At 37.4% G+C, this 13,674-nt stretch overlaps 1 protein-coding gene across 4 annotated transcripts in view; it reads left to right on the forward strand.

Annotated features, from left to right (window-relative positions):
• LOC136039951 (mitochondrial Rho GTPase-like) overlaps window positions 1–13,674 on the forward strand; it is a 72,237-nt gene that overhangs the window by 19,959 nt on the left and 38,604 nt on the right. For all 4 annotated transcript variants that reach the window (XM_065723957.1, XM_065723958.1, XM_065723960.1 and 1 more), the window contains exons 2-3: window positions 11,677–11,868; window positions 13,024–13,289. In XM_065723957.1, the coding sequence (XP_065580029.1) occupies window positions 11,677–11,868; window positions 13,024–13,289 (458 nt within the window). The remainder of the gene's footprint in view (window positions 1–11,676; window positions 11,869–13,023; window positions 13,290–13,674) is intronic.

Genomic DNA, 13,674 nt, shown 5'->3' on the forward strand with positions numbered 1-13,674 from the left:
TTAATTCCTCAAATTGAATAAATCTGCTGGTCCAGACAGTATTCATCCTTGTATACTCCATCAATTTCAAACAGTCTTGTGTCAACCTCTTTCCTTACTGCTCAAATTATCATTAAATCTTTCCAGACTGTGTATGGATTGGAAAACAGCCTACATCTTTCTGCTAATTAAGAAAGGTAGAAGGGACCTTTCCAAAAATTACCAACCAATTAGCATGACATCAGCAGTTGTTAAGGTTCTTGAAAGATAAATCACTTCTCCAGTTATCAGACATCTTGAAGAAAATAATCTCTTGCACAACTCACAGCATGGCTTTTGTTCTGGGAGATCTGTTCATACCAACCTCCTTGAATCATATGACCATATCACTAAGTTACTTGATACTGGGGTGTTTGCTAACATGGATCTGATTGACTTTTCTATAGATTTTGACAAAGTTTGTCCCTAGTAAATTGAAATCAAATTACATGGTGTCAAGCTTGAAGAGAAGTCTTTGCTCTGAATCCTTGATTTTTTTTTTATATTTGATCTCAATGTGTTCAGTTATTTGACAACTATGGTAGCAATATTCTTTCTTTGTCTAAGCATGTTTTGAGTGGAGTTTTTCAGGGAAGTGTTTTGGGTCCTTTACTTCTTAAGATTGTCATCAGTGATGCTCCTTCCATTATCAGCAGTAAACTAACTCTATGCTGATGACCTGAAGCTCATTGAACCAGCCTTGTCCTGTGAAGATCATGCCCTTGTACAAAATAATCTTGGACTACTTGATCAATGGGCTTGATCAATGTTTCTTAAATTTAATGTTGTCAAGTGCCATATCATTCACTTTGGCAAAATGAACCCTTTTTCTCATGTCACACACTTTCCTCTGTAAATATTGAGCAAAATCTTGGAATCACTATTGGTAATGAATCAATATTCAGTTCTCATCCTAAAAAGTCTGCTGCTGGTGCTAGTTTAATCATGGGGCTGATTAACCATATTCTTTCCACTCATTTCCCTAAAGTCATCAGTCTTAACAATAATAATCTTCATTTGTTACCTTTATCACACTGCAATTGCATCAGTATTGTCAAACAAAAACACAAAAAAAGAAAACTATAAAAAGACAACATAAAAAAATGATGAGCCATCACCTCAGCTTCAAGACACTTTTTGTAACACCTGACATAGTAGGGCACAAAGGAGTTGAAAAATCTTGTTGTCAGGTGTGTAGGCAGGCATTTTAATGGTTTTTTTCCCTCTTTCAGAGTTGCCAACCTTTTTTTGTGAATTTTTGGTGTGTTGAGGACTTCAGGATGTCAACTCTTAACTTCACCAGCATTTCATACCTCCTTTCATCTGGGGCTGGGAGATTGAGTTTGTTCAGGGTTTGTTCATAGTTATTGTAAATTGGCCCAAGAATCATTTTGCAGGCTCACTTCTGAATTGTTTCCAGTTGTTTGCTTATTCCAAACCTTCTGAAATTCGTGAAGAATTTTAGAAAACCAGCTGCTTTTGCTATGGTCTGGCTTGGGTGATCTCTGAACAAGAGAGAGAGAGAGAGAGAGCAGTATATTTAAAAACTATCATAGCATAGCTAAATTCAGTTTTTAAAAAAAAATCATACATTTAAACAAAAATCACACTCTACAGCTCAGTATTAAAAAATGATGTGAAGAAAGGCACAATAAGTTGGCGTAACGATTCGTTCGTACTTTAGGGGGTAGAAGTTTATTTTGTAACTGAGTTCGGCTATTGGGAGGGGCTGTTTTGGGTAGTATTGATTGGTGGCTCTTATTGGCTAGGACGGAATTTTCCAAATTGCTGAATAAGGTGTTCAAGCTGGACTTTAAGTGGAGATAAATTTAATTTAGCGAGGGCTTGATCATAAGGTATGTCACGGTTTCGGAGTATAATCCTTGCTGCTCTTTTCTGGACGCACTCTATGTCGCGTAATAGGTACGCTGTGCAGATAGCAGATGGACCCCTCACCGGGCACGCGTTCTCGAGCAACAGGCGAACATAACACATGTAGGCATGGAGAAGACTTTCAGTATCACACCCAAAACGCCTCATTTTTGTAAGTGTCTGAAGGCTTGCATTAGCCTTGTGGATGGTTAAATTAATATGGGCACTGAAACTACAGTCACTAGTGAAAGTTACTCCTAAGATTTTTATTTTGTTCACAATTGGGAAAGGGACTAGAGGCATATCTATATTCCGCTTCAGAGGGTTGAAGCGAATTATCTTCGACTTGGCTTTGTTAATGGGCAGATCATGACTTGAGCATTCGGTCTTTAGCTGATCAAATAACTGGTCTGAAAACTGCTTTGTTATGATAGTGTTTTCGACCAGGTAAGCGAGCTCTATGGACAGATCATCTACAAACTTGTAACGGTCGTCGTGATGATTAAGCAGGGAATTAATTACAGCCAGGAAAATTATCCCAGCTAATTTTGTGCCTTGTGGGGCCCCACAAGAAGTATCTGACCATGATGAATCTGAATCGTTTTCGTGGAGTGCAAAGACTTTTTATTTTTGGCCAGTTAAGAAGTCAAGTACAAGGCCAAGGGTGTGCTGTTTGGCCCCCATTTCCCGGAGATTCATGCCTGCAGTCAGGTGGCGGATTAGGTCAAAGGCCTTTCGGGAATCCACTGCACAGATGTCGACGAAAACAGCTACCTTTTTCAAGCCATTGGAGGACACAGTCAAACATCCGTACTAGGTAGATTGTAGTACTACACTTGGGGAGTCCACCGTACTGGAATTTATCAATACGCCCATGAATTTGTTTCAGAAGAAACTTGAGTATAAAGGCCTCAGTTACTTTCGCCAAACAAGGTGTAAGTGAGATCGGGCGGAGATCGTCGCATGCAATAGGGGTGCGCTTTTTTGGAATAATTCTAATATAGGCCCTTTTCCACTGTGACGGGAAATAGCCAGAAGCAAAACACTCGTTAATGATGCTGGACAGTGGTAATGCTATGAAGGCTGCATATTCACATAGCAGTTTGGCAGGTAATTCACCAGGGTATGAAGATGTATTCGGTTTGATCTTCCGTAATTCCATGTAAACGTCAAACTCACTGACTATTATGTTGTTCTCAGGCTCACATTTCTCAAGTAAGGTGGACTTTTCATGAGCCGTAATAGTTGGATAGGTAGTGCAGATCTTGGTGAAGAATTCACTCACTTCTTCTGCACTGATTAAGGACCCACCATCATTGCTGATCTTAACACTGCTGTCAAAAGCTTGGCCGGCCACTTTTTTCACAGCGTTGTGCCACTTTTTAGGGTCTGAAGTAAGTAATTGGGAGGGCATGGTTTCACGACCATAGCGAGCTTTGGCTTTCTTTACCAAAGAGACTATTTGATTTCGCAATTTTTTGCCGTTGATAATATCACCACGGGAGTAGAGGCGAGACCTCTCTTTTATTAGTGATTTAATAGCTGGAGATATCCATGGTTTGTCGTATTTTTACTGATTTCTCTGTTTGGAGAGGTGCAGATTCGCCTATGCTTTTCTTCTTCTGGAAGTTTACGCACATTACACAACTTTTCTCAAGACTTAGCTGGAGTATCACTTGATCAGCTTGATGTTGAAGCTCTACAACCAGGGGTTGACTGGGCATTTGTGACAGGAAGTGCAGTAGGCTTAGCGAAAGATCATCTGTGAATTTATACCTCTGTTTGTGTTGTCTCAATGGTTGGTTGAATGGGACTTCCTTGCATCACTGAGTGACGACAACTTAGAGAAAATATGGTGTCTATACAGACACCTAGCTTGCTTCATTGCTCCAACTACTATAATTCTCTTCCATTTATATTTCTGGGAGTGTAGCTTTGTCTCATAAAGCATATCTCTCTACCATTGCTGCTTTAATTGTTGAAGTAACCCATGGTTTGTTCTATGCCCTAATTTTAAATTGTTTTTCAGGGAATAATCATTAATATTCTTGAATTGTTTGTTTATAAGGGAGTTTGGTCATGCTGTTTGTGTCTTTGTTTTCAAAAAGGCAGCACCTGCCTATTGAGTTGAGCCATTCTCTGTAGCCAATTATACCTTCTTCTGTAATTGGACGGTAGTTGAACTTGGTTTGCTTATTAGGTTTCATTGTTTACTTTGGTTGTAATATAACTGTTGCATGGTCACTGGTTGAGAGCAGTGCTTCTGCTGAAAGATCTAAGTAGAAATCACCAAATGTAGTGAAGATGAAGTCAAAGGTGTTTTCTCCCTGTGTTTCCACTTTAACTATTTGATGAAGGGCTGTAAATCTTTTGATCCAGTTTGGCTTCAGGTTGTTGAAGTCCCCACAAAGAAATATTCCAGCTTATGGATATTTTGTTCTGATGAAGTTCCCACTTTGTTGAAGGTATTCCACTAGTTGTAGCCAATATTACTCACTTGATGGGAAATATATTGTGGCATGTATCAACGATGACACTTGATGAGTAGGCCTTTTGGTTGTGCCTATAGCCACAAAACTTTGATGCCATGGTCCTCTGGCACCACAACATCCAGAATCCTATGAGCTATATTTTCTTTGTAGCAGAAACCAACACCACCACATGTAAAGGGTTCTCCTGATGTGCTTCAGTTTGGGGAAATATAACAGGAATACCCATCAATCATGGCCAAAGTAGGAGACGGGATCCATGTTTCTGTCATGGATATGATGTCAATGTCATGTTTCCTTAGGAAAACATCCATATCCTCTGCCTTGCTGTTGAGGGATCAAATATTTGACAGGGATATTGTTGGAAAACAGTAAGATTGGATTGGCCTTGTATCAAAACCTGTTTTCTTTTTCCCTCTTTCCAAGTTGCAGGAAGAAGGACCAGGAGTCTCCAGTCTTAGATTGTGCTGTTGAGTTGAAAGTGATAGTGATGTATTTTGAACTAGTTTTTATTGTCTCCATGTTTAAACAAGTGTGTTCCATACTAGACTCCTGGCTGTTCTTAGATAAGGTCTCCCTGTTGATTGGTGACTGTTTGGGAAGCTTTCCCTTTGCTGGTAAGTTGAATGGGATGAGATCCAGTAGCTGCGCCTTTGGCTGTGATTTTGTGTTCAAATGTGCTGGTGAGAGTCTGTTCTTGTGTTTCTCCAACCATTTTGTTGTTGGAGAAAACCCTGGTGGTATCTGAGCCAGTTCTGTAGAAAACTTGTGACCTTCATTTGGTTAATTCTTTTGTCTCTGGTGCATGACGGTCTAGGGCTTGTCTCCAGTTTTTCTTATGCTTTTGTTGTATGCTGGTCAGTTTTTGGATTTGGGGTAAGTTTGACGTTTGCATGATATGAATTGTAGCATAATCCCCTGCTGCAAGCACCTGCTGCGAATTCTTCATACTTTTCAGGATGGATCCCTCTGCGATTTCCTGGAGCAATGAGACAACCTCTAATTGTTTGGTGATCTTGGTTGCAGTATTTCTTCATGACTGAGTTGGCATTTTGATCCCCATTTATAGTGATTATTTTTTTAAATAAAAGCACAGTTGTTTTGGCATTTGGGCATTTGACTTTGGGTTTTTCCTTAAAAAGGGGTCAAAGAGGGGCGTTTTGAATTGCATAGGAATTATCTGTTTTGGTTTCTACTTCCCATGGCTTGGTTTGAGCTAGTGATTATAACAATCCACAAGACTTTTCCAGCAATTACAAATTGAAGTGGTTCAGTCATTGCGCCTATACTATGGAATATGGGGAATTTCGTGGCGTCTCCTAGCCTGTATTGTCGTAAATTGTTGCTGCTCAGTATCATTTTTGTGGTGTCCATTATGATGGCTGAATATGCTGTGTTGGTTTCTCCAAGTTGACCAATCAGCACTTTTTCCTCACTTATGATGTGATTCTGATTTTGAACTCTTTTTATAATAACATCAATCAGGTCTAAGGCTAGTAATTCTGCATTATCATCCTGTTTCACTGGCTTAGATGCTGCTGGGACCTGATCCTTTTTCTTGTAGAGTTCAAAGGGTGTCATTCCTACTGCCTCCTATGATAAAGAGTGGCTTCCAAACTTGACTGGGAAGCTACTGATCATCCAAGTTGACCTGGTAACTGAACGACACCAAAAATAACTTGTCCATAAACTCTGAAGCTTCACAAAAAAATAATCCACAGAGTACTCCAAGCTGCAATTTAAGACTAAGTGGCAGGAAAACCAAAGTTTTTCCCAATCGTGTGATTCAGTAAAGTTTTGGCTGTATCTATGGATTGAATGTGACCAACCTAAGTCCAGTCCTGTTAATTCCATCTGTATCACAACAAAGAAGAAGTTTGCTAAGGAATTTCAGAATCACCCCAAGCAAATCATAGAACTGACAGAACAAAAAATCAAAGATAACAAAGATAACTCCCATTTTCTTTGGTTGTTGCTCTGTCCAAGGATCCACAAAACTTCCTTTTCTACTTCTAATGTTCCTTTATCTGATTAGTATTCTTTCTGTGAGGTGAAATTCTCTCCACCAGACCATCTACTTGAACACATTTATATTGAAGAGCTTGACCAATTTGTGTATATATTCCTTGACTAATTATATAATATCTATAAATCTACAGTTGATGCTATTATGTGCCTTAAGAGAAAGCTGTGACAAGGTATGGATGGAATTCAAGCTCTACTTATCAAAAATGGTGGTCCTACACTTTTAGAAATCTCATGTTGCTACTGCAAATGATTTTTACACCAGATTTGGTTCCATCAGTATTCTATGTGACAGGTCTTTCATACATTTCAAGAAAAAAAAAACCTGAAATCAATGCACATCTTTCAGACCCATAACTGTATCAACCAGTTTATGCAAGCTTTATGAAGTACTGTTGATAAAGAACTTAGTAAAAAATGTTGCATGCCGCCACAACAATTTGGCTTTCAACATGGCATTGTATATGGTGCATAAGGGTAGATAAGTGGTGCATATGGTGGATAAGGGTGCAATATACATAGCATTTTTGTGAAAGATTCTTACAAATGCTGATTGATTTCTGTTCCGCTTTTTTCTGTTTTGGAAAATACCTACTGAGATATCAAATTTGGATATGTGGTTGAAAGCTCATCAATAGTCCTCATATGGCAGATCTTACTATAGCTGTTGCTAAATTTATAGAAAAAAACAACTATAAGATTTTAAAACATACTTTGGAACCAAATTCTTCTACATTAGTTACATTTTCATAGTTGTATATTGCTCTTTTGCTTTTTTTGTAGTGCTCCATCATTTTCTTTTTTTTATGAAGATGGGTTTTCAATAAATAATGATATCTATTATTTAGGCTATGTAAGGGTCCATTAGGGAGAGGGAAGTAGGGTGCATGGTCAGGGTAATGACTATTATATTGAAAAGGAGAATGAAAGAAATAAAGAATCCTGCAGCATCATTGTTATGTTAGTTATGTATATAGTCTATGGGTATATATGAAACCATTAAGAGGGTGGGGGGGAGGTATGATTGTCACAAATATCATTTTAACCATGAGAAAGAGCATAAGATTAGCAATATAAAAATACCTGTGTTTTTTTTGTTTTAACATTTCTCCTTCTTGAAAGTTGTTGTTCTATACATGCACCCATAATCTTTATTTTGTAAGTATAAAACCATGAGAAATAGCTCTACTGTAAAAATGAGGCACTGGGAAATTTCTCCAGAAGGGAACATTAAAAAAAAAACAGAAATAGTCGTTTTCCAATTTGACCATCTGGGGGGGGGGGAGTGGGGGGACCCGTTAATTCGGAAAAAATAGAAAAATTGAAGTATTTTTAACTTACGAACGGCTGATCAGATCTTAATGAAATTTGATGTTTAGAAGGATATCGTGTCTCAGAGCTTTTATTTTAAATCCCGACCGGATCTGGTTACATTGGGGGGGAGTTAGGAGGGGGAACCCTAAAATCTTGGAAAACACTTAGAGTGGAGGGATGGGGATGAAACATGGCGGGAAAAATAAGCACAAGTCCTAGATACATGATTGACATGACCGGAACGGATCCGCTCTCTTTGGGGTAGTTGGGGGGGGGGGGGTTATTTCTGAAAAATTAGAAGAAATGAGGCATTTTTAACTTACGACGGGTGATCGGATCTCAATGAAACTTGATATTTAGAAGGATATCGTGTCTCACAGCTCTTATTTTAAATCCCGATCGGAACTGGTGACATTGGGGGGGGGGTTTGGAGGGGGAAACCTAAAATCTTGGAAAACACTTAGAGTGAGGGGATCGGGATGAAACTTGGTGGGAAAAATAAGCACAAGTCCTAGATACATGATTGACATAACCGAAACAGATACAATCTCTTTGGGGTAGTTGGGGGGGGGGTTAATTCTGGAAAATTGGAAAAAATGAGGCATTTTTAACTTACGAACGGGTGATCGGATCTCAATGAAATTTGATATTTAGAAGGATATCGTGTCTCAGAGCTCTTATTTTAAATCCCGACCGGATCTGGTGATATTGGGGGGAGGTCGGGGTGGGGGAACCTAAAATCATGGAAAAAGCTTAGATTGGAGGGATCAGGATGAAAATTGGTGGGACAAATAAGCAGTAGTATTAGATACGTGATTTACATAATTGGAACGGATCCGTTCTGTTGGAGGGGGGGGGGTTAATTATGAAAATTAGAAAAAAGGACGTATTTTTAACTTACGAAGGAGTGATCAGATCCTCATGAAACTTCATATTTAGAAGGACCTCGTAACTTATATCTCTTATTTTAAATCTCAACTGCATCCAGTGTCATTGGGGGGGACCAGAAATCTTAGAAAATACTTAAAGCGGAGAGATCAGGATGAAACTGGATGGGAAGAATAAAAACCTGTCTAAGATACGTGACTGACATAACCGGACCGGATCTGCTCTCTTTGGTGGAGTTGGGGGGGGGGGGTAATTTTGAAAATTGAGGTATTTGTAACTTATGAAAGGGTGACCAGATCTTAATCAAATTTGACATTTAGAAAAATCTTGTGCTTTAAAGCTCTAATTTTAAATTCCGACCAGATCCTGTGAAATTGGGGGGGGGTTCGAGGGGGAAACCGGAATTCTTGGAAAACGTGAAAATTGGGGTATTTTTATCTTATGAATAGGTGATCGGATCTTAATGAAATTTGATATTTAGAAGGAATTCATATCTCAGAGCTCTTATTTCAAATCCTGAACAGATCTTTTGACATTGGGGGGAGTTGGGGGGGATCTTGGAAAACACTTGGAGTGGAGGAATCGGGATGAAGGTTGGTGGATAGAATAAGCAAATGTCCTTGATACGTGATTGACGTAACCGTACTGGATCCGCTCTCTTTGGGGGAATTGGGGGGAGGTGTTCAGTGATTTGGCGAGTTTGGTGTTTCTGGACGTGCTAGGCGTGTCAAACTGTTAAAATGATTACCCTAACATTCATTTCTCAACCCTCTCCCTCCTCCTGAAAAATATGTAAAGTGATGTAATTTTTGTGGGATGATTATCATGCTTGACACCGAGTATATGCTATATTAAACTATGATTAAAATGTTTGTATCAACAAAATCTATTTTATTTGCTGATCCTATGTATGCAACATTTATGACTTTTCATGTTGGTTGTCAAAAGCAATTAGCTAACGAAAATTCGGACAATTTTAGAAATATGGCCTAAACTACCCAAAAATTGGAGCAATCTCAGATAGAAGCTATGCAACGAAATTGAAATTGTATGTGAACATTAAAGTCGCTATCCACAAAAATTCTTATTTTTCCAGAGAAGGATTGTTATACATTTTTTATTTTTTTATACATTTTACATATATATATATATATAGGACCTCGTAACTTATATCTCTTATTTTAAATCTCAACTGCATCCAGTGTCATTGGGGGGGGGGACCAGAAATCTTAGAAAATACTTAAAGCGGAGAGATCAGGATGAAACTGGATGGGAAGAATAAAAACCTGTCTAAGATACGTGACTGACATAACCGGACCGGATCTGCTCTCTTTGGTGGAGTTGGGGGGGAGGAGGTAATTTTGAAAATTGAGGTATTTGTAACTTATGAAAGGGTGACCAGATCTTAATCAAATTTGACATTTAGAAAAATCTTGTGCTTTAAAGCTCTAATTTTAAATTCCGACCAGATCCTGTGAAATTGGGGGGGGGTTCGAGGGGGAAACCGGAATTCTTAGAAAACGTGAAAATTGGGGTATTTTTATCTTATGAATAGGTGATCGGATCTTAATGAAATTTGATATTTAGAAGGAATTCATATCTCAGAGCTCTTATTTCAAATCCCGAACAGATCTTTTGACATTGGGGGGAGTTGGGGGGGATCTTGGAAAACACTTGGAGTGGAGGAATCGGGATGAAGGTTGGTGGATAGAATAAGCAAATGTCCTTGATACGTGATTGACATAACCGTACTGGATCCGCTCTCTTTGGGAGAATTGGGGGGAGGTGTTCAGTGATTTGGCGAGTTTGGTGTTTCTGGACGTGCTAGGCGTGTCAAACTGTTAAAATGATTACCCTAACATTCATTTCTCAACCCTCTCCCTCCTCCTGAAAAATATGTAAAGTGATGTAATTTTTGTGGGATGATTATCATGCTTGACACCGAGTATATGCTATATTAAACTATGATTAAAATGTTTGTATCAACAAAATCTATTTTATTTGCTGATCCTATGTATGCAACATTTATGACTTTTCATGTTGGTTGTCAAAAGCAATTAGCTAACGAAAATTCGGACAATTTTAGAAATATGGCCTAAACTACCCAAAAATTAGAGCAATCTCAGATAGAAGCTATGCAACGAAATTTAAATTGTATGTGAACATTAAAGTCGCTATCCACAAAAATTCTTATTTTTCCAGAGAAGGATTGTTATACATTTTTTATTTTTTTATACATTTTACATATATATATATATATATATATATATATATATATATATATATATATATATATATATTGTTTAAGCTATTATCTCGAGTGTTAGTGCTCTTCGCTTGCTGTTTCCTGTATGCGTAAGAACTCATTTGCCCTTGTTGCAAATTTTTGACAATTCTATCCAATACAAACGTGTAGTTACAAAGGTCCTTTTTATTACCTGAATAAATAAGTACCCAGGTAAAGGTACTGGAAAAACAGCTTTGTGCAGCACTGTACAATGATTTGGAGCTTTCTCCCTGATGGTGTTTTCCCATCTGAGGCATTTATAGGCTTCTATTAGTAAAAATTCAACAGGTGTAAAAAACCTGGTGATAAAACTCGGCAATAATGTCATGTGGCATGTTGGGCGCTGGGTGTGCTGGGTATCATGAGAAAAAAAAACATGTTAAAAAAAAGTATGCTATACAGAAAAGAAATCAACATTAAAATTTATTGCTCTTAAAATCTTGCTACTAAACAATATATTTAATAGAAAGCGCTTTGTTAATTAAGAATATCTTTAAAAAATCTAAGAACAGTAAAAGTAGGCAGTGTAAATAAACATTTGGAGTTGACATCACCATTAAGAGTAATTCAAACTCCCTGATGCTTATACTGTAACAAAATACTTGAGCCAGCTTGAGGTGGCTTTATAGCAGATAAACTCTATGATTATGATCTATACACCTTAAAAGGTGAACTTTCTTTTGGTACAATTTTTAGTTTTGAAAATTTGAGTTTAAAACTCTAATTTTTAAAAAAAAGATCAAATGAATGCTGTTTGATTTTATTATCTATTTTCAATTACAGGTGAAATGAAAGGAAGGACCAAAGACGTGAGAATTTTGTTAGTTGGCGAAAGAGGAGTTGGGAAAACCTCGCTAATATTGAGCCTTGTTAGTGAAGAGTTTGCCGAATATGTCCCAAGCAAAGCTGAAGAAATCACCATACCCGCAGATGTAACTCCAGAAAATGTCCCTACACATATTGTGGATTCTTCAGGTTTGTATGCTCAAATAGTGGTCAGGATTTTGTCTTCTTTTTTCAGGACACAATTTGCGCTATATATTCTATATAGCTTTTTGGTCTGAAAAATAGTACCTATACATATAGTATATTTGTATTGTAGTTGGTCTATTCCTAGCTCATTCCATAGTGGACTATGTTTAAAGTCTTCTCCAAATCGCCTTAAGATCAACTTCCTGGCAATTTTGCTCAAAATATTGTCATTAAGAGTAAGATTTGCCTGGACTCCAGGAAGATTTAAGCTCAACAGGCATGGTTATTGTCTTAAAGGGTTAATTTATTTTGAATTATTATCATACATGACAAACGCAATATAAGTCTTGCTTGCGAATCAGAATTGCTAGGCTCAATGCCCAAGCCTATCATTTATGAAGGGAGTAGGCCAGAGCAAGCCGAAACTGTTAACATAAGGCTAACAAAGCTATATTTTTTGCTAGCTAAATAACTAGTCCTTCTGCCAGTAAATATGTAAGATAAGGTGCTTATATGCGTGTTTTTGTATGTACACTAAAAATTAACTAATTAAGCTAGACAGGAAATCTATAGTGAGTAATTTTGGAAACATTAGAAGGGATAAAGGCTACTTGAATTGGCAAAATTGAAGCTAAAAGAAAAGAAAACAAAGAAAAAACAGATGTGTGACATGATAAGAAGCCTGTAAGGGCTATACATCATAGCTGCCGACTGTAGGAGGTAGAGTCAGGTGATGTCAGGCTATACATGAGGGCTGAAAGGCCAAACTGCCTACTCCTATGTGGGAGGTGACTTGGGCTATGCTAGTTAGGGCCAAAGGCCCAGGAAAGCATAAAAAAAGGAGACAAAAACGACGTTTTGCTAACAGGCTGGAAGCCGGCTTCTTAGGTTTCTCTGGATAGGTTGAAGATTAAAATTCAATGAGAAACACTGTATCAACTGATCTGACGTACCATATCATTTTAATCTTCCACTATCAAGCATTTACAAGGTTTGATTTTAAAACGTATGCTAGAGTTCAGTGAACTGTGTCGTAGTATACTGCAATCCTGCAAATAAAATAATTATGTTTAGTTGCCATGGTACAATGGCTAATGGACGCTCTATGTTGGTATCTCTTTCCATTTTTGTCCGTAATTTCTTCTTCTTTTTTTTTAGCTGCTGAGCAGAGTCAGGATGAGCTGATACAAGAGGTTAAACGCGCTGATGTAGTCTGTATCGTTTATAGCGTAGATGATGAAACAACTTTGGAAGCAGTGACCTCGAAATGGTTACCATTCCTTCACGACGTGGAAAAACAAAACAGTCTGAATGTTAAGCCTGTTATTTTAGTTGGTAATAAATGTGATATAGTTGACTACTCTACCTTTGATGCCGTGATGCCGATTATGAATGAATACCAAGAAGTTGAAACTTGTATAGAGGTAAAAAAATATACATTTTGAGTTACAATGCGGCTACTAATCAGGCATGCATTTTGATAGTTTCTTCATCTGGAATCAAACACGTTCCTTGGGCTTCTTCACTTACTAATAAACAATTTTTTTTTCAGTGGCTATTCTGTGAAACTAGAAGTCATAGAAAGTTTAGTGAGAGCCTCACTAAGTTTTCTCTTAGTGATATATATATATATATATATATATATATATATATATATATATATATATATATATATATATATATATATATATATATATATATATATATATATATATATATATATATATATATATATAAAAACGCATTGCATTAAAATCATACTTGAAAAAAAAACAGTTTTGGATACACACTTTTAATATTTCACCAAAT

The sequence above is a fragment of the Artemia franciscana genome, chromosome 20, assembly GCF_032884065.1.
Source record: "Artemia franciscana chromosome 20, ASM3288406v1, whole genome shotgun sequence".
NCBI classification, from domain to species: domain Eukaryota; kingdom Metazoa; phylum Arthropoda; class Branchiopoda; order Anostraca; family Artemiidae; genus Artemia; species Artemia franciscana.